The sequence below is a fragment of the Chrysemys picta genome, chromosome 1, assembly GCF_011386835.1.
Source record: "Chrysemys picta bellii isolate R12L10 chromosome 1, ASM1138683v2, whole genome shotgun sequence".
NCBI lineage: Eukaryota > Metazoa > Chordata > Testudines > Emydidae > Chrysemys > Chrysemys picta.
In genome coordinates this window covers 215,733,459-215,759,309 of record NC_088791.1, presented here as the reverse complement: position 1 = coordinate 215,759,309, position 25,851 = coordinate 215,733,459, and the positions used below count along the sequence as shown (strand labels likewise).

The 25,851-nt window shown below is 41.9% G+C and overlaps 2 protein-coding genes across 2 annotated transcripts in view; one reads left to right on the top strand and one right to left on the bottom strand.

Annotated features, from left to right (window-relative positions):
* The window catches only part of LOC135979666 (uncharacterized), a 12,343-nt gene extending 2,817 nt beyond the window's left edge, over window positions 1-9,526 (top strand). Inside the window, exon 2 of the mRNA XM_065579942.1 lies at window positions 3,780-9,526. Coding sequence (XP_065436014.1) covers window positions 3,843-5,708 — 1,866 coding nt within the window. The 5' untranslated portion in view covers window positions 3,780-3,842 and the 3' untranslated portion in view covers window positions 5,709-9,526. The remainder of the gene's footprint in view (window positions 1-3,779) is intronic.
* On the bottom strand, window positions 8,414-25,851 carry EIF1AX (eukaryotic translation initiation factor 1A X-linked). The gene is made up of 7 exons (XM_005281510.5): window positions 25,558-25,851; window positions 23,401-23,484; window positions 20,055-20,158; window positions 12,998-13,048; window positions 11,276-11,357; window positions 11,086-11,177; window positions 8,414-9,575 (listed from the first exon to the last, which is right to left on the bottom strand). The coding sequence occupies exons 1-7, from the start codon at window positions 25,571-25,573 to the stop codon at window positions 9,570-9,572; spliced, it is 435 nt and encodes a 144-aa protein (XP_005281567.1). The 5' UTR covers window positions 25,574-25,851; the 3' UTR covers window positions 8,414-9,569.

The following is a 25,851-nucleotide window of genomic DNA, read 5'->3' as shown; positions in this document are numbered from 1 at the left end:
CCACTACCTGCTTCACGTGCAATAAGCCTGGACATCTGGCACGTGACTGTAAAAGTAAAAATAAAATCAAAACATGCAATAATTGTAAAAGGAGCGGCCACTTACAGGACAACTGCTTCTACCCCGGAGGGGGTAAGGAAGGGCAGTGGCCATACAAGCAAAATAAAACCAATACAATTAGTACCCAAGAACAAGATAAGGATAAACAAATCCAGGAGTTGCTCAAACTCCTGGCTAGCAAATAGGTATCAGCGGCCTCTGTGGCTGGAACCGAAGGCGACCCCAGGATGTTTCTTAACACACGAGTGGGGGGCCGACCGTGCAGTATGTTAATAGACACAGGAGCCTCGGTATCGATAACCAGCCAAGATCTCCCCCTCACCCGTAGAACAATATGGATTGAAGGGGTGGAAGGGGGAAGATTAAAAGCAACCCTTAGCCAGCCAGTAGAAATAGAATTCGAGGATATGGTCACAGTCAGTCAAATCTGGGTTTGCCCCGAGCAAGGAGACACAATTTGCGGCATAGATCTCCTTAAGGAGCTCGGGGGAGTAATCAACCCCAGAGCTAGCTGCATTGAATGGGCCAAAGGGTCCAAACAGGAAAGATCATCTCAAAATATAGCCATAATTGCCAGTAATAAAGTAATAATACCAGAGTGGGGGGAGAGCCCAGTAGAAACCCTGTGTTCCCTTCACCCTGAAGTGTGGGCAACAGATAAACAAGATTGTGGGCTAGTAAACATGAAGCCTATATCTGTAGAAGGACCAACTCACAAAGCCCACAGGCAGTACCCAATTAAACCGGAAGCCTTAGAGGCAGTTAAAGGTATAGTCACTAATTTGGAATCCAGAGGGGTGATTAGAAAAAACACCTCCACAACTAATTCCCCAATTTGGCCCGTCAGGAAGCCAGACGGGACCTGGAGGTTAACTATAGACTACACCCACCTTAACCGGGTGACTCCAAAGGCACATCCTATTGTGGCAACCCCTGCCACGATTCTTAATTTGCTAACACCAGGACATTTAATATTCTCAGTCCTGGACGTAGCTAATGGATTTTGGAGTATTCCCCTTGCAAAGGAAAGTCAGGAGAAATTTGCATTTACAGTAGGAGACCAGCAGTACACTTGGACCCGAGTACCTCAGGGGTTCCATAATTCTCCCTCCATATTCCACAGGACAATGGCAGAAGTAATAGCACAAGTGCCTTTGGAAGGGGATACTGTGATACTGCAGTATGTGGATGATTTGCTAATTGCCAGTTCAAATGAAAAGGACCATTTAAAAACCCTAAACAGACTGTTCATGTATCTTCGCGAGGCAGGATTTAAATTAAGCCCAAAGAAAGCCCAATTGCAACAGCAGCAAGTTTTATATCTAGGGCATAACATATCACAGGGAGAAAAGGCACTCACAATAGACAGAAAGCAAGCAATTCGAGGGTTAAAGAAACCACGGACAGTTAAGGAAGTCCGAAAAGTCCTGGGACTCCTTAATTTCTGTAGAACCTATATACCGGAGTACTCAGAGATGGTGGAACCAATTCAAAACCTCACTAGGGGGGGAAAGCCTGCAAATGAGTTAGTAATATGGGGCACAGAGCAAGAGGAGGCATTTATAAAAATAAAACAGGCTTTAGCCTCCGCCCCCAGCCTGGGCTTACCCGATATGGGAAAGCCGTTCCACCTTTACTGTAGCCATAGCGGGACCCAGTATTCTGCAGTACTAACTCAGCTTCACGGAGATAGACAGCGTCCGGTAGCATCCCTATGTACCATAAGACCCCCTGTATCCCAGGGATTACCGGAGTGCGTAGCAGCTCTAGATTGTGCTACGTGGGCTGTGAAAGCTTGTGAATCATACACTGTCATGGGAAAATTAGTGCTTCATACACCCCATACACTTATCGATCTCCTCAACACCAGGCGACTAAGATCTGTAACAGATGCCCGCAGGAGTCAGTGGGAATCAACATTGTGCTTGCAAAACCCTAACTACTCCATAGTAAGAGACAAGGGAATGAATGTAGCCGAATGTCTGAACATAGAGGGAGAGGTACACAAATGTCTTATAGATAGAGAAGAGGAAGTGTTAGGAAGAATTAAAGAAGAGCCATTACAGAATCCAGATATAGTTTTGTATGTAGATGGATCAAGAAAGTATGAAAATGGAGTGCCACACACCGGATGGGCAGTGGTACTCAGTAATGGGACGGTGATAGCGTCAGGTCAGATGGAAGGATCAAAGTCAGCACAAGAAGCGGAGCTAACAGCCCTCACAGAAGCTTTAAGAGTGGGGGAAGGCAAGAAGCTCACTGTATATACAGACAGCAGATATGCATTTGGAGTCGTGCATGACTACATGGACGTGTGGTCACGCAGAGGTTTTATAACAACAACTGGCAAGCCGATTAATAATATGGAAGCAGTTCAAAGACTAACAAAAGCTGCCAAACTACCATCAGAACTAGCAGTAGTAAAGATAAAAGCCCACAGTAAGATCTCAAGTGAGGAACAAAAAGGAAATTATTGGGCAGATAAACGTGCCAAAGAAATTGCACAAGCAAGTCCTATAAAGATTTGTGCAGCTAGAGTGCCAGAAGAGGAAGTGAATTTAAGAAAACTATATGCAACCATAAGCCCAGAAGAAAAAAGTAAATTGGAAAAACAAGGCTGTGTATATAAAAATCACCTCTGGTATGGGCCAGGGGGGAAGGAGCTGGTAGCCCCGGAGTGCATACGGACTCTACTGCTCCATGCCATTCATTCTCCAGCTCATCTGGGGTGGAGACAAATGAGGGCCGCCTTGGAATACTGGTGGTGGCCAGCCATGAAAAAAGATGCTTTGCAATTTCTCAAAAGATGTGTAACATGTGCACAAGTGAATGTGGGTAGAAGGAAAAAGGTGCCTCTAAATCACCAACCACGACCAGAGGGACCATGGCAAAATTTGCAAATTGATTTTACTGGACCCTTGCCACAAAGCAGAGGGTACACTTACATTTTGGTAATTATTGACACTTTTACCCGATGGGTAAAGGCATTCCCAACCAAGAATTGTACTGCTACAACAGTAGCTCGAATCCTAGCAGAAGAAATAATACCCAGATGGGGTTTACCACTGTCAATAGACTCTGACCAAGGAACTCACTTTACAGGGCGAGTAATGAAGGAGGCATGCAAGGCACTGGGAATAAAGCAAAGATTCCATATACCATACCACCCTGAAAGCTCGGGAATGGTGGAAAGAATGAATAGAACAATGAAAACAGCCTTAACAAAAGCAGTACTGGATACAGGAGAAGGGTGGGCTCGTATGCTTCCTGCTGTATTGTACCGAATTAGAGGCAGCCCAAATAGGCTGACTCAATTGACACCCTTTGAGCTAATGACAGGAAGAGCAATGAGAATGCCTAGCACTGTGATCCTCCCTGCGGGGGAGTCAGGGCTTTTTGCAGACAGGCTGCAAAACTACATCAAGGCATTGGATAGAGAGTTGAAGGATTTATACAATCAGGTGAAGGAAAATCAAACCCAGCTGGATGATAATAGCAGTCTGGACAAACCTGCATTTAAAGTTGGGGATTTGGTAATGTGTCGCATTTACCCAGAGGTTAAAGGAATTTTAAAGCCAAGATGGCAAGGCCCTATGAGGGTCCTTCTGACTACTAATACATGTGCAAAGATTGGGGGAAATTGGGAACATTTTGGCGTCACCAAAATCAGTTAAAATTGTTTGAATCAGTATCTGTCAATACTAACGACATTTCCACAGGTGTCTCTACAGGAAAACAACAAGAGGAAGGACTGAAGGGTGACCAGGACAACCAGAACGACCATGGGGAGGCTTCTGCTGTGGCTCCTGCTGTCCATGTGGTGCATGAGGAAGGACGCAAGTAGTATGCCATGTGAAAAGGAGGACTGGGAATGGGTCACTAACCCCCCTCCTCCGGGTTTGCTTCGTTTTAATTGCCGCACTAAGGAAACACTTAGCTTTTGCAAGACACGTGCAGTGGCCAATAAACAAGTTTGGCCAGAAGTAAAGGTGGCACTGTGGTTAGGACATGAGCACACAGTAGAACGCAAGAAGGTCCAAATAAAATCATACACTGATGCTCATAACAACAGGGAGGCTAGTAACATTACAATTTTGATAACAGCTGACTGCCCTGTTATTCGCTGGTGTCAAGTACCAGAGATTATGGAGTTTCATGGAGGCATTTGGAAGGAATCATGGAAGTGTATAAGCTACCCCTTTGAACAGGGTGACGCTCTTAGACGATGTTGTGGCCCTCTTAGAGGGACAGTGTCTATACTTAATGCAACCAGTGTCCGAGTTACCTTTAAAGGGGGACAGCTGCGTACTACTAGTGAAGGGGACTACAAAGTCTTGGGCTATCCCTCATTTGATCACAATTACATGGCATATTGCCACGATGGTTTGGGAGGAAACACACAGACCTCGATACTGGAATTTGTGTGGGATTTTGTGGGAAAGAAACCAAACACTCATGAACGATTATGTGCCAATTATACTGACATGGTACCAGTGGAGGTTGGGCCTGTTGAATCAGGATGGGGCTTACCACTTAAAGCCCGAACGGAGGTAACCCCAAAGGCATGGCATACATTTGTTAAACGATGGCCCAAATTAGAATGTCCACGACTGGTAACAATTAACCGGGTTATCAGAGACAGAGTGGAACCACCCGATTGTGTGTCATGCCCTGAACAAATCCCTGTTCCAAAACCAGGACTGATACTGATAGGACCAGCTCTACCGATCCTCACCTCGGTGGTATTCCACACTTACAGGGTCGAGGTGCGTATTCCTTTAGAGGAAGTGAACAGACAATGTGCAAAGGTCAGGCCTCGAATGAGTAGAAACATTACTAGCCTAACAAACCAAATTGGTGAGCGCTTAACTAGACAGAAGAGGGGATTACTAGATACCCTTGCAGGATGGTTTGGTGCAGGTAATTCTGTTGGCAACTCCTATACCATAGCACGCCAAGCTGAGAGGAGGGACCGGCTGGAATCAAGGTTGGCTGACGCTGTAATTTCTAATGCCCGGGGAGGACTGGATACTACTAAGGCCAGTCGATTGATCCTAGATAGCTTAAAGGATCTGTCAAACTCTGTATCCACCTCATTAGATATAACAAAATACCTGGGTCAAGAAGTCACCAGCCTGCTAATAAATGGGACTAAAATAAAGGCACTGGAGGAAAGTTGTTGGAGAGCAGGACAAACTTTGGCTATCACCACACAAGGAATTGTAACCGATCTCCTTGATGGCCGGGTCCATCCAGCCCTTATGGAAGTGGTGGGACCCTATCTCCCCAGTACCCCTCCGTGGGCATGGGGAAACAGAGAATCAATGAGAGTCCAAAGACCAGTTTGGACAGGTAACAGTATACTCTTTAGCCTTCTGGTACCTTTAGGCATCCCTCATTTGCAACAAGCTAGGATGGTGACCTCCCTGCCAGTATGGAGAAGGGGTCATGTTATTAAAATAGAAGGCGTTGCATACGCTGAGGTTGCAGGGAGAGCATTGTATCCTAGTGAATGTTGCACCCATTCTGATAAGGAAATTCTGTGTACATGTCCATATAATGTTCTAACGAATCTGTCTAGGTTCGAAGTGGCCATTACTGAGAAACTGGCGCACACGGAGCTGGTCCAGATGAACGGTACCTACTAGTGTGTGACTGCCCAGAACCACTCCATCGAGCTAAATGGAAAGCCCTGCCCCTCGAGACATCCATCCGTGTGCATGACGGTCCCCCGAAGGTCAACCCTGACTGTTGACGGGACGCGGCTCCACCGTACTCCGCCAATGATGGGTAACCTAACATGGGATCCGGAATGGCACTACGGCAGTAAGTATCTAGAGGAGGGTCTACAGGCCCTGCAGGCGAAGATCAAGGAGTTGGTGGCCGAGGCCCAGAGGCATATTGGGGAAGGCCGTCTGAGGTACACTCAGATAGGAGAAACCGTGGACCAGGCCGATGTGAAGTACTCAAAGGCAAGGAACCAGGCAGTGGAGGTTAAAGCAATGATTATGGGCGATGCCATCTCAGGTGACAAGGTCCCCTGGGGATGGATCTGGGTGTTATTTTGTCAAGTTATGTGTGGATTGTCTATCCTAACATTCCTGATGGTACTGGTGCTTTATCGGCGACTCCGCAGTAGGCTGAGTACATTAAAATTGGTATATTTGACCTGGCGGGTTAGGGAACCCTAGGGTCAAGAGGAGGGACTGAAGGGTTAAAATCCATGTGCATGTTATATAACAACCTGGTATATATGGATTGTGCCAGCTCTTTTTCAGACCCGAAGTCCAGAGTTTGGTCTGGAGACCAGAGGCCTAGCTAATAGTGATCAGCTAAGAGAAAGCTGGGGTAAACAAAATAACATTGCCTTTACTAAGATCTGCTTGGTCAGTAGAAATGCCAGATGTTGAAGCAATAACTGAATAATTATGTTTCATCCAATGTTTCAAATTGAACAAAGGATCCCTGTTCCTATTGTGTTTCTCCTGAAGGGAAAACAGTCTTCCCACAGATCCAACCTTGAGTTTATGAAATATTGGCACATGTCACTATAATGATATGGCACCCTTCCACCTCCCTTCCAAGGGACCAATGCCCTGCCTTAAGACATAAAGGAGACAATCTCTATTTTCATATGCTTTCACTGTTTCTTTGCTTTATCCCCTAGACATGTACCTGTCAGACAATCAAAGGAGTTACTCCATTCCTATGGACCCCAAATCAGAATTCAACATATATATTTTATACTAATAACATTTTATCAAAGTATTAATCAAATGTTAATTTGCTAACTTGAGACCATGGGCGGAGACATTGTGTAACCTTTTAACCATTGGCTATTGTGCTATCTTGTCTTGCTGCAAAACCTATCCCGGGGTGTGGAACTGCCTACCCCGTCACTTTCCCCCGCCCATGGAAAATCTATATATTTCATTGTAATCAATTAATTGACAGTGTCTCTGAGCCTAATAAGCCAGGTGACACTCCGCCAGCGCTGTGTGTAATAAACCCCTATGCTTTGACCTCTACACGGTGTGGATTTATGTCCTTCAGTAATAGATTGGTGGACTTTTGTATGATGAATAAAGTTCCCTGCAACAAATGAAGATAATCAGTATAAAATTTGGCTCGTTCCTCCCAGTCACAATATATTATGATAAATTTACATTTGAACAAAACATACTGGAGGAACTGCTGTTAGGGAACCTGTAAGTGGACAGGTAAGATGATTTAGTCATCACCACTGAATCTTCTCCAATGGATAGTTCTAGCATTCTAAAGTCAATGCCCACATTTTATCTGTTATGACACCAAGCCAATTCACATGTAGTTGGTATTAGGAAAAAACGGCACAAGCAAAGACAGGACCAACGTAGTAAAAGCCTTCTGTGCCATGCCTCTAGATAAATTTTAAGAGCTCAACCATGTTAGGAGGTGTTCAAGATCCCGTTTGGGCACTCAGGGAAAAAGATGAAGAAGGGGGGAAATGGTTTATGAATTCCTGCTCTCTACATGCTCTATGAAACTGTTAATTAAAAATCAGATCCTGAATTGCTGGAAATTCAGGCATAAAAGGACTACAAAAGTCAAAAGCAACAGAGGGTCCTGTGGCACCTTTAAGACTAACAGAAGTATTGGGAGCATAAGCTTTCGTGGGTAAGAACCTCACTTCTTCAGATGCAAGTAATGGAAATCTCCAGAGGCAGGTATAAATCAATATGGAGATAACGAGGTTAGTTCAATCAGAGAGGGTGACTTCTGTTAGTTTTAAAGGTGCCACAGGACTCTCTGTTGCTTTTTACAGATTCAGACTGACACGGCTACCCCTCTGATACAAAAGTCAATACACCCGATACATACCAACAGAGCAGGAAGTGTGTGTGGGTAATGCAAATATATTCTCTTTTCTTAAAAGTCAGCAGGATTGTAAAATTCTTTATAAATTATTTAAATATATAAAATAAGTTTTGCAAATATACTGAATATTAAAGAAAAATTTTCAGTCCCTGTAGTGACTCCCAACTCCACACAAGGAAAATGGAAACCTACTGTACACTGGGGAGAAAAGGTAGGAAGTTACATTTTTGCTACATGCTCTAGGGGAGTTTGTTTGAATAGTCAACAGTATCCAAAAAATCTTGTTTAAAGCAATGAGACCCATCTGCATTTTTAAAGCTATAGTCACTTCATATCATGCCTATCAGACCATATAATGAATACAAAATGTCAAAAACCAATTTTACACAGCACAGAATGAAAATTAAGTTCTCCAGAGCCCCATTCTGCTTTCAACTGTTAAACTCAAAATACATCATTAAAAAGACACACAAACTAATGCTAGCACATGAAAATATTTCCAGGAATATGTTAGTCTTTATTCAACTTTTTAGCTATGACTCTTCCATTCAGAAGCTGGAGAGAATCTTTCCATTAGTTTGTCTTACTGGTTAATTCTGGATAAAAAGATTTTGCAGAATTTGACATTAATTTAATTTTTCATTTATATTCGGTTATTCAAAGTTTACATAAACCTTTTCAAAGTTGTTCCTTACAATGTATGGAATTTAAGATTAAAATAAAACTCTACTTTTAACATAACCTTTCTATAATGTAAAAATATTCTAGGTATGTTTAACACATCAAGAATGCTAGTCATTTATTTTGTTGAGGGAAAACTATTTAATGCATGTTTCAGTATAAAAAACAACTGTAAATGTTTAGTATCAATGTGTCTGTTAAATTGGGTGCCACCCAGTGTTTAATTTCCGCAACTACAGTATAATACTGCATTTACAAATACAGAATAGCGATTCAAACATACCTAACAGTTTTAAACAACTGCAAATTTGAGATGCTGCTTACTTTTTACATTTACTTTTTCTCCCATTGTGGCAACTTTACATCTTTGAAAGAATGAGTGCTTAATTATCAAAACTATTATAAAAATAGCAGCATTCTACTAAAACATGAAAAGCAGACCCATGCATTAGGAGTTTGAATGCAGATTTCTGCCTTCCTTTTAGATTATCAAAATCTTTTCAAGTTAACTTCAAGGCAAGGGCATACAGAAAGATACTGCATAGTATGATTGGACACTAATCTGAACTGGGTATTTAATCAAAATCCATGATAATTACAGGGTAAACAATTTTATTTCAAAATACAGGTTTATCTTGAAATGTAGTGATGAATGCATAAGAGACAAAAATGCAGACTTTTACAGCAGATATTACTGTCTCACTTCCATCCAGATGTAAGAGCTCTAATTTGTGAAAAGACAAAATAGTTGTGGCATTTCACTTAGCCTTTAAGATAATCCAGCATTATCTGTTTCTAAAGAAATATAAATACTTTAAAACAAACACTGAAAATAAATTCTCATTTGATGTAACAAGCTACACTCATTACTGATGTTTCAGTCTTCTTAAAAGAAAGGGATTTTACCCAATATATCAATGAAGAATAATCCTTGTTGGAAAAAAGTTGGAATGTAAACCTCTTAGCTCAATTTAGATCTGTAAATGGGGAAAAAAGATAGCATAGTGAGAAAGATAATTTTGACCATGTGAGCAAACAAACAATTCTACCTTTATGATGTATTTTAATAACTTATCTTAGAGAACAGAAGATTCACAACTCATTTCACAATCGATTTTTTTTTTTGCCCCCAGTTTCCTTTGCCATTTTTTGTTAATGAGTACGTAATCATTTGCCCCTTCCCTCCCAACTCATCTCCTCTAGGGAAGTTAATGTTCAATGTAAAATAATCAAAATACAAACAGGCAGGTTTGCTTCCTGAAGAAGCAAAAAGAAAAATAATCTGAGCTGGGAGGTAAATTCCAAATCAAAACACAAATATAGTTTAAGAAGTCACTGGCAAAATGAACTGGTTCCTGTTTAAATCTTCCTACTACAAAGATGCTCCAGCATACAAATCACAACTTTTTCACACTAACTGTGAATTTGAGATCATTTTACTCAGAGTCTAACTGGATTAAAAAGAAACTGCAAGCATGCTAACACTTCAGAGTGTTTCTTTATGCTGTTTTATTCTGCCCTCTTATCCTTTGGGCAGAAATCTTGCTATCTGCCTGATACACCTAATTTACAATATTGTGCCATCTTATACTATATAAATGATTAATAAACAGTCTCAGCTGCACTTTAGAATACATTTTCCCCCACTTGAAATTCCATGTTCATAAGATATAGCACACTGTTTTCAGAATTTGCCTGAGGAATCAGAGGATGGGATTTTGAGTCATTGTTCATTTTGAGGGTGACTTGTCCACTAGAGCAGTGGTTTTCATCCTGGGGTCCGCTGACTACATCAAAGATTGCCAAAGGGGTCTCCCACCTCCATTTGAAATATTTTAGGGTTTCGCAAATGAAAAAAGTTTGAGAACCACTGCACTAGAGCTCTGAAATTGTCACATTAACTTGATTATTCTATAGTGACTGCTGAGGTTGACTACATTCCTGCAACCATAATGTGATAATTTATTTCTAGCTCCCATAAACAGTGTTAAAGATCAAACTTTGACAGGTATGAAATTGTTATTAAAATCTGAAGCAATATTCACTGTATGACATCCTACAAATCTTTGATCTATGACTATGCAGAGGTCTGCAAGAAGTGCCATAACTCTAAAGGACGGGATTTTTGACCAATTTCACTTAGTCACTGGACAGCCTTTGAGAAATATCATCTAGCCCGGTTAAAGGCTTCAAAGCTTTAATACGTTATGCTACCTAAATTAAGTAGTAAACAAAGCAGTATTATCAAGAGTTGATGCTTCAAACAAATAAATAAATGGAGATATCCTATCTCCTAGAACTGGAAGGGACCTTGAAAGGTCATCGAGTCCAGCCGCCTGCCTTCACTAGCAGGACCAAGTACTGATTTTCCCCCAGATCCCTAAGTGGCCCCCTCAAGGACTGAACTCATAACCCTGGGTTTAGTAGGCCAATGCTCAAACCACTGAGCTATCCCTCCCCCCCAAATGTAGTATTCTTATTACTTACATCATCAATGTCCTCATCATCATCTCCAATATCATCAAACTGGATTTCATCATCATCACCAGGACCAAATGTGTCTGTTTCATTGATTTTAGCTAAATAGAGAGAGTTTTAAAAAAGTTAATTCACATATTAAAAACTGACAATTCACTGTGGGCTACTGACTTCCAATCTGATCTTGAAAGATTCTTACCGTGTTCTGGAAGTTCCCCATATGCCTTCAGACTTCTGGCTTCATCTGCATTGTATTTTAGAATGACATCCGCCTTGTTATCCTAAGTAAGAGAACATTTGATTGCATTAGTCAGCATTGTAGAAAGGTTTCCACTTCCTAAAAATGACAGGCTAGCAAGGTGTTTGTTAGTTGGACAGTTGAATCTTTTTCAATTCTTATATCCTGAAATCACCCTCAAAATCCTTGGTTCTCAACTATTCTTCAATTTGCCACTACAAGTGAAAGAGGTAAACCTACTATACAGAATATTATAAGTCTTCCCTCCCTGAAGTCCTTTTTTGTTAAGCATTCTAAACTATTCTTTTACAAGGTACATCTACAACTGTCATATAGCTTTAGCTAGCATTAGCAGTCTAAATTTTATCTATGCAGCTGTGTAATAAAATATTTCTTAATGGGTTGTTAGTTTGTTGAAAGTCTATTTTGAAGAAATAGAATTCTCTTCACAATTCCATTAGCAACAAAATTCACATTCCAATAATTGAAGGTATCATACTGCACTCACTGAACGTATATTTATTATAAAAACAGCCCATTAAAAATCTGATACAACTGCCATTCACTGGACTCAACATATAGTTACTATAGAAAACTATTACAGCCACACATTTTAAAGAAAAAACTAATGTCTCTGGATTCAGTGACAGATTAAGGCAGGATTCTTAGAACAGCAAAGGGCTCAAAGAATACATTTATCTGAATGAAATGGCTGGTGTGACAGACATGGTAATTTTCTGCAATATCCTTGACAAACCTTAATGAATTAAATGTAAGCATCTTTGGAGTCTATTGTATTAAATGTAAAGGTTATGTATTATTGTGAGCCCTGGAAGTGTTATGAACTTCAAAGAACTATATTGAACAATGGGCCACACAAGAATGGACTTTTGGCCAAACAATGTCAAGTGGTTTGCCTGGGGAATCTCCATGGGGAAGTGAAAGCAAATTCTCGGCTCTGGTTATGAAAAAGCCCAGCCTTTTGAAGCTACACCCTGAGGGGACCATTGTCTATTGAGTTCTTGTTCCCAGAATCTGAAGAGTAAAGGCTCAAGATGTGTAAAGGAAAGACTATCCGTGTGTGCTTCTTTTGAGCTAAAGCTATTATGAACTTAAAACAAAACTCTGGGGCCTGTTTAGGCAGTCTGGCTTGCTGGAAACATCACACTGTAGCCAGGGGAGTGAGGGCCAGGTCTCCACCCAAGAGAGTGAGGGAAAGCAGCCAGAAGCCTAACAGTGGCAGCCCTTGCTGGAACCACAAAGGGAGAAATACAGGTGCAGTTACATTGAACTGTGACGGCTGGCATCCTACCAGACTACTGGAGCAGCACTTTGCTCCATTTGCCAGTGAAATGCACAGGACCAGCTCACCAAGCAGCCATTTCTGAAAAAGTCAGAGGCATTCTGATGCCATAGGGCATTTTCCGCACACACATGGTCTAAAGGGGCAATTTGGATGAAAACTGGTCCATTTACCCCTGACTGAATTTGCCTTGTATTACAAATATAAAAATAATCAAATATGAAACATATTTAACGTGATACAGTTAAACACATAGTAAGTGCCAGTTAAATAGAAATTATTTGCACAATGTTCTCTAGCAGACTTTTAGTGCCATTTAAGTCATAAGCCATGCTATTTACTATAATACATATAAGTGCTAAATCAAGAAGAATATTTACCTGGTAGTCTCTTAAGCCAACCAATATAATATCCGATGTATTTATCCAAACCTGAAAGTCAGAAACAAGGAACATTTATTTAAAAAACCTCTACAAATCCACATTTGTCCATCTGCAATTTAACAGCAATAAGTTCAAACACTATACTTGTGGATCTACTAAAATATTAAAACAAACTTCCTAAACAAGAAAACAAAGACATCCCCACTTCATAACACTTGGTTTCAATATTACATTACATAACTAACTGTTGGTGGGGATAATAGTTGACCAAGCATGTTACAGAACTCCATCACCGCAGCAAATCAAGTGATTTAGATGTCTCCAGCCCTATGGATGGCTAATAAGCCATTAAATTTGGGTAGGCCAAAGGAAGTCTAACCATTTTATTGACCGAGTTCCACAAAGGGTCTGTGCGCAGAAAAGTAAAGCTTCACAGTAAAGTGAATGAGAGGAAGAAGCCAAGCAGAAGAGAAAATGCAAGAAATCTAACCTGGACTGTTTCTGTTGAGTGACTATGTTGAAGTGATTTTCTAAAAGTTGGACTATTTTATTCATTAAAGAGATACTATGAACGGGTCATTTTTCAAAGATGACATGAATTCACATTAAAAGAAATGAAGATTAAAAATATGTTGAACTATTCACTGTGCATTATTCCAATGGTTTACATTGTTCTGCAATAGGGAAAAATAGAGTCTTTCCTTATACTTAGATTTAAATTTAAACTCTGAGGCAGGGACCATTCATTAAGCATGTGTACAGTGCCTAGCATGGTAAGGAGCTTCAAGTCAGAGATCCCTAAGCACTACTGCAATTCAAATAAATAATGTAGTAACTGGCATAGATAGGATATTGCATTAAATAAATATTTAGGAATTAAGTTTATTGGAATCCTAAATACTTACTGACCTCCTGTAATGCAGGGGTTCTCAACCTTTTTCCTTCTGAAGCCTGTCCCAACATGCTATAAAAACTCCACAGCCCACCTGTATCATAACAACTGGTTTTCTGCATGTTAAAGCTAGGGCTGGCATTACAGAGTACCAAGCAGGGCAATTGCCTAGGGCCTCATGCCACAGGGGCCCCTGCAGAGCTACATTGCTCAGACTTTGGCTTTAGCCTCGGGAAGTGGAGCTCAGGGCCTGGGCTTCAGCCCCTTGTGGCAGGGAATTGGCTTTCTGCCCTGGGCCCCAGCGAGTCTAATGCTGGCCCTGCTCGGCAGCCCCCATGAAACCTGCTCGCTTGAGAACCACGGCTGTAATCCACGGTGTGAGTGGGAGGTTTCTTTGTACCATAACAGGGAGAGAACCCTCAGTGAGAAAGGTGCATCTCCTATCACTTACACAGACAGGGATGCAGACTATGTAGAAATCAGTCACACAGCTTCATAAGATCTATTGCAGAGGCAGATATTAGACACAGACTTGACTGTGTGGTAGGACTTGTTAGGCTTCTTGCTTAAATGGATTTTTCCCCAAAGAGCATACACCATAAAAAAAAGACTCAGGGAACTAGATTTTATGTCTTTATCTAGATGTGTGAATGAAATGAAAGACAATTTAGTCAACTGAAATTTAGTCAACATGTCCTGCCTGTTAATGTAAATTCTTTTTTTTTGTTTGTTTTTACTGTACTTAACTTTCCTTTGCAAGCCTGGCTGGCAACCAGGGGATCTGTAAGTTACTATTACCGTAAGTGCATAACTGGTTGGAAAACTGTTCTTAAAGAGTAGTTATCAGTGGTTCATAATCAAGCTAGAAGGGCATATCGAGTGAGGTCCTGCAGGGATCAGTTCTGGGTCCAGTTCTGTTCAATATATTAATCAATTATTTAGATAATGGCACTGAGAGTACACTTCTAAAATCTGTGGACCATACCAAGCTGGGAGGGGTTGCAAGTGCTTTGGAGGATAGGAATAAAATTCAAAATGATCTGGACAAACTGGAGAAATGGTCTGAAGTAAACAGGATGAAATTCAGCAAGGACAAATGCAAAGTATTCCACTTAAGACGGAACAATCAGTTGCACACATACAAAATGGGAAATGACTGCCTACGAAGGAGTACCACAGAAAGGGATCTGGGGGTTAAAGTGGATCACAAGCTAAATGTCAGTCAACAGTGTAACACCATTGCAAAAAAAGGCAAACAACATTTGGGGATGTATTAGCAGGAGTGTTGTAAGCAAGACATGAGAAGTAATTCTTGTGCCACATTGATTAGGTCTCAACTGGAGTATTGTTCTGGGTGACACATTTCAGAAAAGATGTGGACAAATTTGAGAAAGAGCAATAAAAATAATTAAAGGTCTAGAAAACATGACCTATGAGGGAAGATTGAAAAAATTGGGTTTGTTTAGTCTGGAAAGGAGAAGACTGAAAGGGGACATGATAACAGTTTTCAAGTACATAAAAGGTTGTTACAAGGAGGAGAGAGAAAAATTGTTCTCATTAACCTCTGACGATAGGACAAGAAGCAATGGGCTTAAATTGCAGCAAGGGCAGTTTATGTTGGATATTGGGAAAAACTTAACTGCCAGGATGGTTGAACACTGGAATAAATTGCCTAGGGAGGCTGTGGAATCTCCATTATTGGAGATTTTTAAGAGCAGGTTAGATAAACACCTGTCAGAGATGGTCTAAGTAATACTTAATCCCGCCGTGAGGGCAAGAGACTGGACTAGATGACCTCTCAAGGTCCCTTCCAGTCCTACGATTAAGATTAGTTGAGGAGAATAGAGTGGAGTTACAAAAGCAGTCAGTACACAGACACTTTAATATTTAGAATGTGTCAATGAATTTAGTGGATTGTACTGGGATGCCTTTTTCCACAACTAAAAGTTACCACAACTCCAAGCCCCCCCAGCTTGATTGAGAACATAACCTGAAGTTCTGAGTGCATTTCCTAGCCTAGAAATATCTTGATTTAAAATGCAGTATGGATTTTTACTTAATTCACCTGTTAAAAAAATCCACACAAGTTTTCTTTAAATCAGCAGCCTGAAAATGGCACTACTTTCTTCATACGATTGTCACAATATATTTGAAGAAAAATTTCAGAGATTTTGGGCTTGGGTCCCAGTTATGCTATGGAGACTGTACACCACATTGGTAGTGAAAAGGGGCCTTAAAGTGCATGTAAATGGAGCTGAACTAAGATTCAAGCCTTTTTTTTATAAGCATCTTGGTTGGCAATCAGCATTTTACTAAATAATTTCAGACAACAAAACAACATTCTCAATTTGATCAACACTAAAACTCTGCTGTATTCACTGGCCAAAATCTTTGTTAATGCAGAGATAGCATTGACCAGAAGTGTCTTAGACCTGCCCCAAATGTTTCATGCTCCTAAACTTTAACCTCAGAAACCCGGAAATACAGAGTTAAGGTACACAGAGATGCCCCACCCAGAAATGACTAGGACCATTGTGGATATACTGCAAGTATGTTTCACAGCCAGTGTGACCCTATAATAAACAGGCAAGAGGAAAGACTGGTGAGTGTGCCATTTTATTAATTATATTCTCAGCTGCCTGCGTGAACTCCAACTATTCTTCACTATGTTAGTGACAGCTGTAGTGAGTGATTCAGGGATTACTTGCAGCTGGCACAGATTAGATTATGAAAAGAGGTGCATCTGGTGGTTTGTGAAGAGAAGGTGAAGTGGTTGAGTATAAGCCAGGCATAGTCTGCTTCTGTTCACTAAGGTCAACCTGAACACAACTTTGGCCTTAGTGAGGACATGGCCTGACAGTTCACCCTAGTGTACCCATGTGCGCTGTATCTATACTGTGACAGGTGTTTACTGATATATACAATATCTTTGAGACTATAGTTCCAACATTATAAACGTTAACTGTATCTTTGTGAGCCAGAAATTGTACACTGGAAGGTTACCCAGCTCCCTCTAAGAAGTAAAATCAGAGGGGAGGTGTGTGTGTGTGGGGGGAGTAATTACAGTAGACCTGGAACAGGAAAACTGTAGAGAAGTACCATCCCTCGGGTGAATAGCATATACTGGTTCAGAACAGGTTCAAGAAGTCCAGGAGACAAAGAATGAGCCAAAAGTATCAAAGGCTAGCCTGAACTGGCTGAGAAGCCCTCATTTTTGATCTGACAACTGATAGATTGTAACCAAGAGGGCAAACCCTGGTGAAAGGGTTTGAAGGACTTTGAAACCTATCAGGTTTACACCATGTGGAAAACAGGTGGCTTCTGGTAAAACTAGCATGCGCATAGATGTTTTATGATCTATTTTCTCTAATGTTTTTGTCCTAAAAATAAGTATTTTGCTTTGCAAAAGCTGACTGGTCTTCACTGTTGTAGCACTTGAGAGAGAGAGAGAAACTGCAGGCGCTAAGCTAAGTTTAGACCTGCTGAGATACGCACAGTGAAGGGAAAGAATTCTAGCCAGGGAGGGAGAGGAATGCAGGTCCCTGCCTATAGAGAGGTGACAGAGGCCTGAGTCCTAAGGGGACGTCCCTTAAGCAGACCAAGGATGGGGCAGAGGCACAGTTAACTCCCAAAACTGGGACACCCACATTGCTCCATATCATCTGAAAGCACAGTGCCATAATGGCTAGTGGGGTCAAGTTGGGGCATCACTCAGAGTTCAGATTACAGGGCAGTGTGTACTGTTGGGCCTACAAATTTACTTGAATTGTAAGCTCAAGTGTAAGTACTATGTAAAAGGTTATAATTTACAATAATTTATAACAACAAATGTTGATGGGAAAAGGTATGAAAGGGAGACAGAATAGCTGAATTAGTCTAAACAAAAAGGCCAAGTTGATATGATTCAAGGACTGTGTTGAAATTATGCTTGTTAAAAAACAGGAGATATGACACCAGAGGATAATGAGCCAAAGTTGGTATGTCAGATATTAGGCCTACTTGGTGGACAAAATAGTGACCGGTTAGACCAGGTGTAGGCAACCTGTGGCACGCGAGGTGATTTTCAGTGGCACTCGCACTGCCCGGGTCCTGGCCACCAGTCCGGAGGGCTCTGCATTTTAATTTAATTTTAAATGAAACGTCTTAAACATTTTAAAATCCTTATTTACTTTACATAAAACAATAGTTTAGTTATAGATTATAGACTTATAGAAAAAGACCTTCTAAAAACGTTAAAATGTATTACTGGCATGCAAAACCTTAAATTAGAGTGAATAAATGAAGACTCGGCACACCACTTCTGAAAGGTTGCTGACCCCTGGGTTAGACTATTATACCCATCACTCCCTTCTTGGGTCCTTAAATGAAAAATTTGGTTGGGAAAGTATGAAAGAACAAAAGAACAGACGCACAGAACAGATAAAGGCTACTAGAGCAAGCTTCACCAATCATAGATGCCAATCCCGCTGTTTCATTGGACCTCAGGCCTTCATCATCTTGAACCTGAAAGGGGTCAAAACTAGAACAGGCCAGAGAGAGAGAGGGGGACCCAGATGATAGTGTCATACCTACAGGCTCCAGCTGAATTCCAAGCACTGCCTGGGATGACAGTTATTACCATCTTTGATAGCACTGAAGATTGTCACCTAGGGGGATTTTCTTTCTGAGATTAAACTTCAACAACAGCAGCAGCAACTCTAGCCCACCTTAACTGACTTATCTTCTTTTTCCCCAAAAGGATAGTTATTACCATCTTTGAGACCATCTAAGAGTCTGACAAATGGGGGTTTTCCTTCTAAAGACTCTACAGCTAAAGAGAAAACAAGCAAGGGATGCTGTTAAAATGAAAGCCTTATTCAATATTTTACATTTCAAATACTTTAATTGTTTTTCCTTCTTTTCTGTGTTGTTAATAAAAGGCTAAAAATGATGTGTTTGAACCTTTGGTTTGTCTAAACTAGAAGAATTATGGTAGAAAATTGAGAGGTTTTCTGTGTTTATTTTTCATGATAAACCTAAAATAGTGTTTTGACTGATGAGAACATCCTGGCTCCCCATTAGTCAATGTGTACCATATGCCAGTGCTTAGAATAGGGTGTCTCTATGATGGGTGCATTTCCTGAAATTCAGCAACACCTTTGACCATGCTGACATTGATGAGAGTGGTAGCCACTTGCTATTCTTTGATCACACTCAGTTCCATTGCTCAGGAAAGAATGAGGAGCATGATTCTATCACTTTAATGTTGCTGCTTACTAGAGTTGATAGTCGACCCTCTATTTAATTAAAGCTATTTTCCTTGACAATATGTCTAAAGTAAAATCAGAGTATGCATGTGATTTTAGAGTATTTGGAAATATCAATTTAAACAAGACGGTTTGCTTTCAGGACAAACTTGCCTGATGGAGTACCTGCAGAATGTAAACAAAGAGCAACAAATGTGCTCAACATATGTTGTCAGAAAGCTGACAATGCTGTTTGCTTGGCTTAAATGGCCACAGCATGTCACCTTGAGCCACTCCTGTTATTCTGACGCCAGGCTACCTATAAAACAATCAGGTATGCAACAGAGCCTTTGTCCTGTTGCACATGTGATTTCTGGGAGACTGTATCTTGTGAACCCTTGTTAAATTACCTCAAATTTGGACCACTAAACCTATCCCCTTGAGGGGCAGCAATTTGCAAGTCTATCCAAGTAAGCATGAAGATTTTTACAGTAAGCTAGCCTCAATTTTAATTACCATCATGCTATCCACCAATCTACTCTGACCCTGTAGCCTTAAACTCAAGCCAAAATTTAGAGTCCAACAGAAATGTTTCTGTAAAATACAAAACTGACAGTTTTTAAACAAGCAAAAACCTCCCCTGAAACATCTGTATCCCCAAGAACCTGAAAGTTAGTGTGACTATGGGCAAGATTTAAAACTTCCTTCATTGCCCTTGCCAAGAGAAGTACAAGTAGCTAATTATCTGAACAAAACTAAATAGGAGTTTTAAAATTCTTTCAATTTTAATAATCTAAAGTTGCTAGTACCATAATTAAGGAAATTTTTAAAGTGTCCCTTTATTTAGAGTATGTGTAGCCATATCAATTTTTCAGAAGATTGCCTGTTCTGCTTGGTACGTATTCATTTATTTTCCATGTAAGTGATTTAGACTTACCTTTTTTCTTAGTTTCCCTCTGATATGACATAACCTCTTCACACCATCAAAACATAATGCCTCCAATCTCCCATTGCCCAACATCTTGATCACCTGAGCATACTCTGGAAGAGATAGTCCAAAATGTTGCTGAATTACATAATAATTTTAAACAGCCAACAGGAATTTTTACAAGAAAAAATGATATTTATTTTACTGTTGCACCAAGGAGTCCTAGTCACGGACCAGGATCCCATTTTGCGAGGCACTGTATAAACAGAAAAGACAGACCTTGTCCCAAGAAACATACTCTGGAGGCTCTGTAAGGGGAAGTTTCAATGGTGCTTGGGCCTGTGGTGGTCACTGCCACAGACCTGCTAGGTGATCTTGCCTTAGAATGGGATGAGGAGTGGAACCTCTGTGACCAAGAAGCATCTCAGGGATTCTATGGAGGCCACTGGTATGGGTAGGACACTGGGGCGAGTAGGCTCCAACCAGGGGCGTCTCTGTCCTGACTGCAAGATGAGTGCCAATCCTGATACCCTCAGTGCTCCATGAACAACCCCCTCAATGTGGGTCAGGTGATGGAAAGCAAGAGGAGGAAGATCCTAACCTTCCAAGGAGTCCTGGGCTTCAGGGGATGAAGATGGAGCCAGCCTTGAGGGTGGGAGCAACTGGTCTGACTCATTCATAGCCCAGAATGAATTGGGAACTAGCAGTGACAGTGGAAACTATATTAGCAGTGCCAAATATCCCTCTATCATTTCCGGCGCTGGAAGCAGTGCTGACCCCAAGTCAGCAGCAGTACCAGCATGACTGATGGTCCCAAGTGGAGGGAAATGATTGCCACCCTGGTAACACAGGTGGCACCAACAGCAGGGGTGCTGAAGAAATTCCTGGCACTAAAGAGGTCTCTTGCACCAAGCCCAGCCCCACTTCCACCACTATGGAATGAAACAGCGGGGTGTAATGCTGACAGACAGGTTCAGCAGCCCACCCAGCCAATGGGGCTATAAACAATGTAGCTCTAGCAAAGTCTTGATTACTTTAATAGCTTTCTCTGGTTTTGACAAATGCAAGAGCAGCTAGTATTCACTTTCAAGGCTCTTCGTAGTCAATCCCCACTCTACCTAACACCTCTGATTCAAGCTGTTGATGCTCACTGATTGGTCCATTATGCTAGCCTTCACCGCCACTTGTTCATCTTTCAAAGAAGCACCCTCATGCCTTATCCTGTGTAGCCACACACGCTTGGGAGGTGTTCTACATAAACATCCACAAAGCTGCCTCATTTTCCATTTTCAGATCCCTTCTCAAAATTCCTTTGCTGTGATGTCAAATTTTTTGTTGGCAACAGTTAGGTTGCTCATGTGGAGAGACCACCGCCTGTCATGTTGACCAATATTTTCAGTGTGGATATACTCCAAAAATCACAGTGTTACACAGATTTTTTGTTTTCATTACTGCAACTTTATGGATATTATAAATGTTGAAGTTTTATTGTTGGAAAAAATGCAAATTTGAATTGATATGCGCTTAAATAAGCCAGAACCACACTTTAAAAAGTCTTTATGTTACTGTTGGTATGTAAAGTGACTACATGTTTTCTATACTGAACCTCTCTTACATTTATGCATGCTTTATTTTTTTCCCCAGAATATTTTTAAAAGATATACAAGTGCCTACATTTATTATCTCTGACTTCCAGATCAAGTGTGCTCATTTTACACATGACAACAATTTGTGGATCCATCACCATTCCCCTTCACCGCTACAGAAAGATTACAAAAACAAGCAGATCATTTGGGGACAGGAGAGCACAGCATTATTTTCTCCCCCCCTTTCGGTGTATTCTGAATCCCATCTTCAGGAGGTCGACTGTCCTTAAAAGGATGCTGTCCCTAGATCACACTGAAAAGCTCTCCTTTCATACATATTAGCCTTCAACAGAGAAATGCAAAGCCCCAGGCACCTCTGCTTGTTGGTCGGGAGAAGGATCTTATGCTAGCTCCTTTCCCCATAGGAAGGTGGGGGCAGGAAGGTCCTCTGCTACTTGACTACACTTCCAGTCTCTTGGACAATGCTAAAAGCTGGTTGCAACTACTTCCTCTTAGATGCAGTTGGGTCCTCTTCTCCTGCGTGTAGGTTCAGGGCCTACATCTGCTGTTGCTCATAGTTTACATAAGCAGCTGCATGAAAATGACATGATTCACAGTGGCCCACTAGCATTTGTTTTTCAAGTTTCCCATCCACCAGTAAACAAACCAGTTTCATTCCACTGCTTCTTAAAGCGACGAAGAATAGCAGGGACAATGGAACCGACCACAGGTTCCAGAAAACACATTGCATCATTTCACATGTAGAAGATTATCTTTGAGGGATATTGTGTTAAAAACAGCATAAAAATCAATGTCCTAGACACCCACACTCACTAGGGAAAATCCACTCCCAAAAGTTGTATTTCAAGCCCTGCTCTAGTACACTAAAATATTTCCTTAACATGGGTTAGAGTACAGATGCTTAACACATTGGAATATCACCACTGGAGAGCTGTGTTCAACTGGATAGATGGAGTTTGTTCTAGAGTTGGGGAGATTTTCCTAGGGAGACTTATTTTCCTTTTTGTATATGGTTGATAGACTGATAGGTGCATAAAATAAATCAGCTCAATTTTCTTAGTATGACTACCACACAATGTGATGCAACTGAAAAGCCTATGAGTGTTGCAAGTCAAGGAGGCGCATCACAAGAGCTGCAAGACTCTAAGTCAATTTGTGTTTTAGCCATTGGGGAAATTTTAAGCAAAGCTTTTGCCTGAATTTCATTTGGTTACCAAGCCAAATAGCTATCTGACTGCTAGGTGAAAACTAAGATATGCTCACTATTTTAAAATTTACTACACTCCTCCTCTACCCATTCACGATCTCATGGGTTTCCCTATCAGTCATTCATCATGGTGCCTCTGGCAGAGGACGGTTGAACGTTGCTCCCTATAGCACGGTGATCTCTAGGGGAAAAAAAAAACAAACTAGGAACAATTTATACATAGGAACTAACGTAACCTTCTTTATCAAACAGTAGCACAAACTGCTCGAGGAACAAAGAACTGAACTTATTTCTTAGGTGATATTAATAAATGGGAAGGGAAGTGGATATATCTTCACTCCCATTCAATTTGTCTTTTGCTAAATATATTCCCAAGATGAAGATGCTCCATTCCATCATATCAAAGTACTTTTGTAGTTTTCAAACATCCAAATGAAACCTATACACAGCCCAATTATCCCTTGCGTAGAAACCTTCAAAGTATTGTAGCTACCATATTTGACTGAAAACATATAGTGACAATTACAATTCGAAATCTCACCTTGTCCATCCTCTTTGAACACTAATTCTCTCTTCTCCGATTCATTCTCATTCTTACCTCGTCGTCTGTTTTTACCTCCCTTACCTAAATTGAAAATAAAATAAATCACTACACGCAATTTAGAAATCTATATAAAATCATGTATTGGAAAGATAAAATGGCAATAATTTGTTAGACCTGTGGAAATCTAATTTTACTATTGCAGCTTTAAAGCCCTGTATCTAGGCCTGTGATAAAACTGATCTTGCTTCTTAAAGCACTACACCATGATTTCAAGTTTCTTTCAAAAAGGATGAAGAGGCTGCCTAAAGTCAAAACCGCAAGAGACAATTTTTTAATTTTCATGATCCTAATAAATGTGATGAGAAAAGTAGTATTCCTTTGGACTCTTAGAAGTCCAGCATAAGCTACAAGAAAGACTTAAAAACCTATTCTCTTCAGCAACAGTTTGATCATCTCATCTCTGTTCTAACCCTTCCTAATTCTGAGCTGAAGTGGCAGGGCTAGGATACAAGAAAAAAATTCCACATGAAACAGACACGGAAGAAATTCACGTGCATATAAATTCTTCAGCCACACACCACAAAAGAACATGTAGGAGAAACTGAATCACATCTCAAGAGCACCACCCACCCCTCAATCTCACCTCAATGATAGTATGCTAAAACCGTCTTGTTATTTTATTTAGAGTCTGAAGGAGTTCTGTGTTTCTTTGGATCAATTTCAGCAATATTTACTATCAAATTACCTCATCTTTGTTCTTATTTTACCATTGTCAAACAAGGGATCAATTAAAAGATCACATAGTGGTAACTATAGATTATTTAAACTCACTTTGAAAATTAGGTAACAAAAGCCTTCAAAAGAGCATTTAACACCATCACCCCTGAACATGCAATAGATTGCATTCTGGTGGACCTCAGTTAATCAACCTTCATGACTGTTCAGGAAAGAGAGAAACTACAAAGGGGCTCTGCGATGAATCTTCAGTTTCAGTTGTACTGCTGCTGCTACTGGTGAACACATTCTTGCAAGGACTGGGGAAGCATCCATGTGAGCTCCCCACCCCAAATCAGTGATTGATGTCATTATGCAAATAAACAGACAGAAAAGTGTAACCTACTCTCAACAAAAACATGAAAGTGACTACAGTACACAAAAGATAAAGTTAAACAGACATTTGAAAAAGAAAAATAATTGTAGGGATTTCCTGTAGCAATAGTAGGTGCAAATATCCAGATGGACATCTGATTTTCAAATTCATGCTTTCCTTCTAAACTGCAGCATTTCAACAAGCTTCTGGCAACAGGATTCGTTTTCTTGTTGAAAAATCAGCAAGAACAGCTTGCCGTTTTAGTAAATCCTGCCTCCAAAAAACTGCTTCCTTTCTCTCCTTTCCTCTTTCACATCAGCACAGGAAAAAAACCGGGGAGGGGTCACATGTTAACAACACCTGTTAAGGTTTCGAACATATGGGAACAGCGGTGGCTGCTGGTGCCCCTGTGGAGATCGGTATGTACTAGAAGAACAAACGCTACTGCTAGGGACCGGGGCATAGCAACAGTTGACACTTCAATGCTGGCTGAGTTTTGCCACCCAGGGGAGCGGGGACACACTTACTCCCGGAGTCCGGGGCTCTCGCTCTACACGAGTCTTTTGCTTCTTCACGACTCCGCTGGATCCTACCGCCCTGCACCCCCCGCCCTTCCTGCGGGACCCGGCGCTCATTCAGCCCCACTCACACACTCCGCGCACGTCGGGCCCCGGGCCTGCGAGGAACCCGGCGGGAGGGACCCCGCGTCAGCCAGCGAGGTCGCCGCGGGGCAGTGGCTGCGCGAAGCCGCGAACCCGGGTCCCGGGCTGGGGAAGGTGCCGGTGACCGGGCTCGCTACACGGCGCTACGCAGCAGGAGGCCAGGCCAGGCCGCAACGGCTGAGCCCGCCCTGCCCGGATCCCCCACGTGAGGCGGCGAGGTGAGCTCCGGCCTCGCTCCCCCCGGGAGCCCGCGGGCCCTCGCTCTCCTGGAGCCGCCGCACCCCCGCCTAGCAAGCTCCGGCCCCGCTCCCAGCCTGCCCTGCGAGGAGAGCTCCCGGCGCCGCCCCGAGCACAGGCCGCTCCGGCCCAGGCCCGGCAGGGGCCGGCCTAAGGAGGCCTCACCTTTATTCTTGGGCATGGCGCCGGCCGCTCCTCACTGCGGGGGGGGGCGGGGGTCTGCGCGCTGCTGCTCCCGGTCGGGCGGAGGGATCCTGCGTGCGGCGCGCGGGCAGCGACTCGTCTCTCGTGACGGCCGTTGGGATTGGAGAGTCACGCCACAGGCAGGTCCTTACGCGGCTGCGACAGCGACCGCAACAGGCAACCGAGGCTACGGCTCTCTGCGGCGTGCGCGCGGGCGTCCCGGCTCGCGCTCCAGCGCCCCCTGGCCGCCGGCGGCTTTCACTGCTCATTACTCAC

Excerpts from the sequence above, each read along its gene's own strand:
- EIF1AX (XM_005281510.5), bottom strand. Across the intron at positions 11,358-12,997 it reads TTGGCTTAAGAGACTACCAG|GATAACAAGGCGGATGTCAT; the intron begins GTAAATATTCTT and ends TCTCTTACTTAG. Across the intron at positions 11,178-11,275 it reads TGGGGAACTTCCAGAACACG|CTAAAATCAATGAAACAGAC; the intron begins GTAAGAATCTTT and ends CTCTCTATTTAG.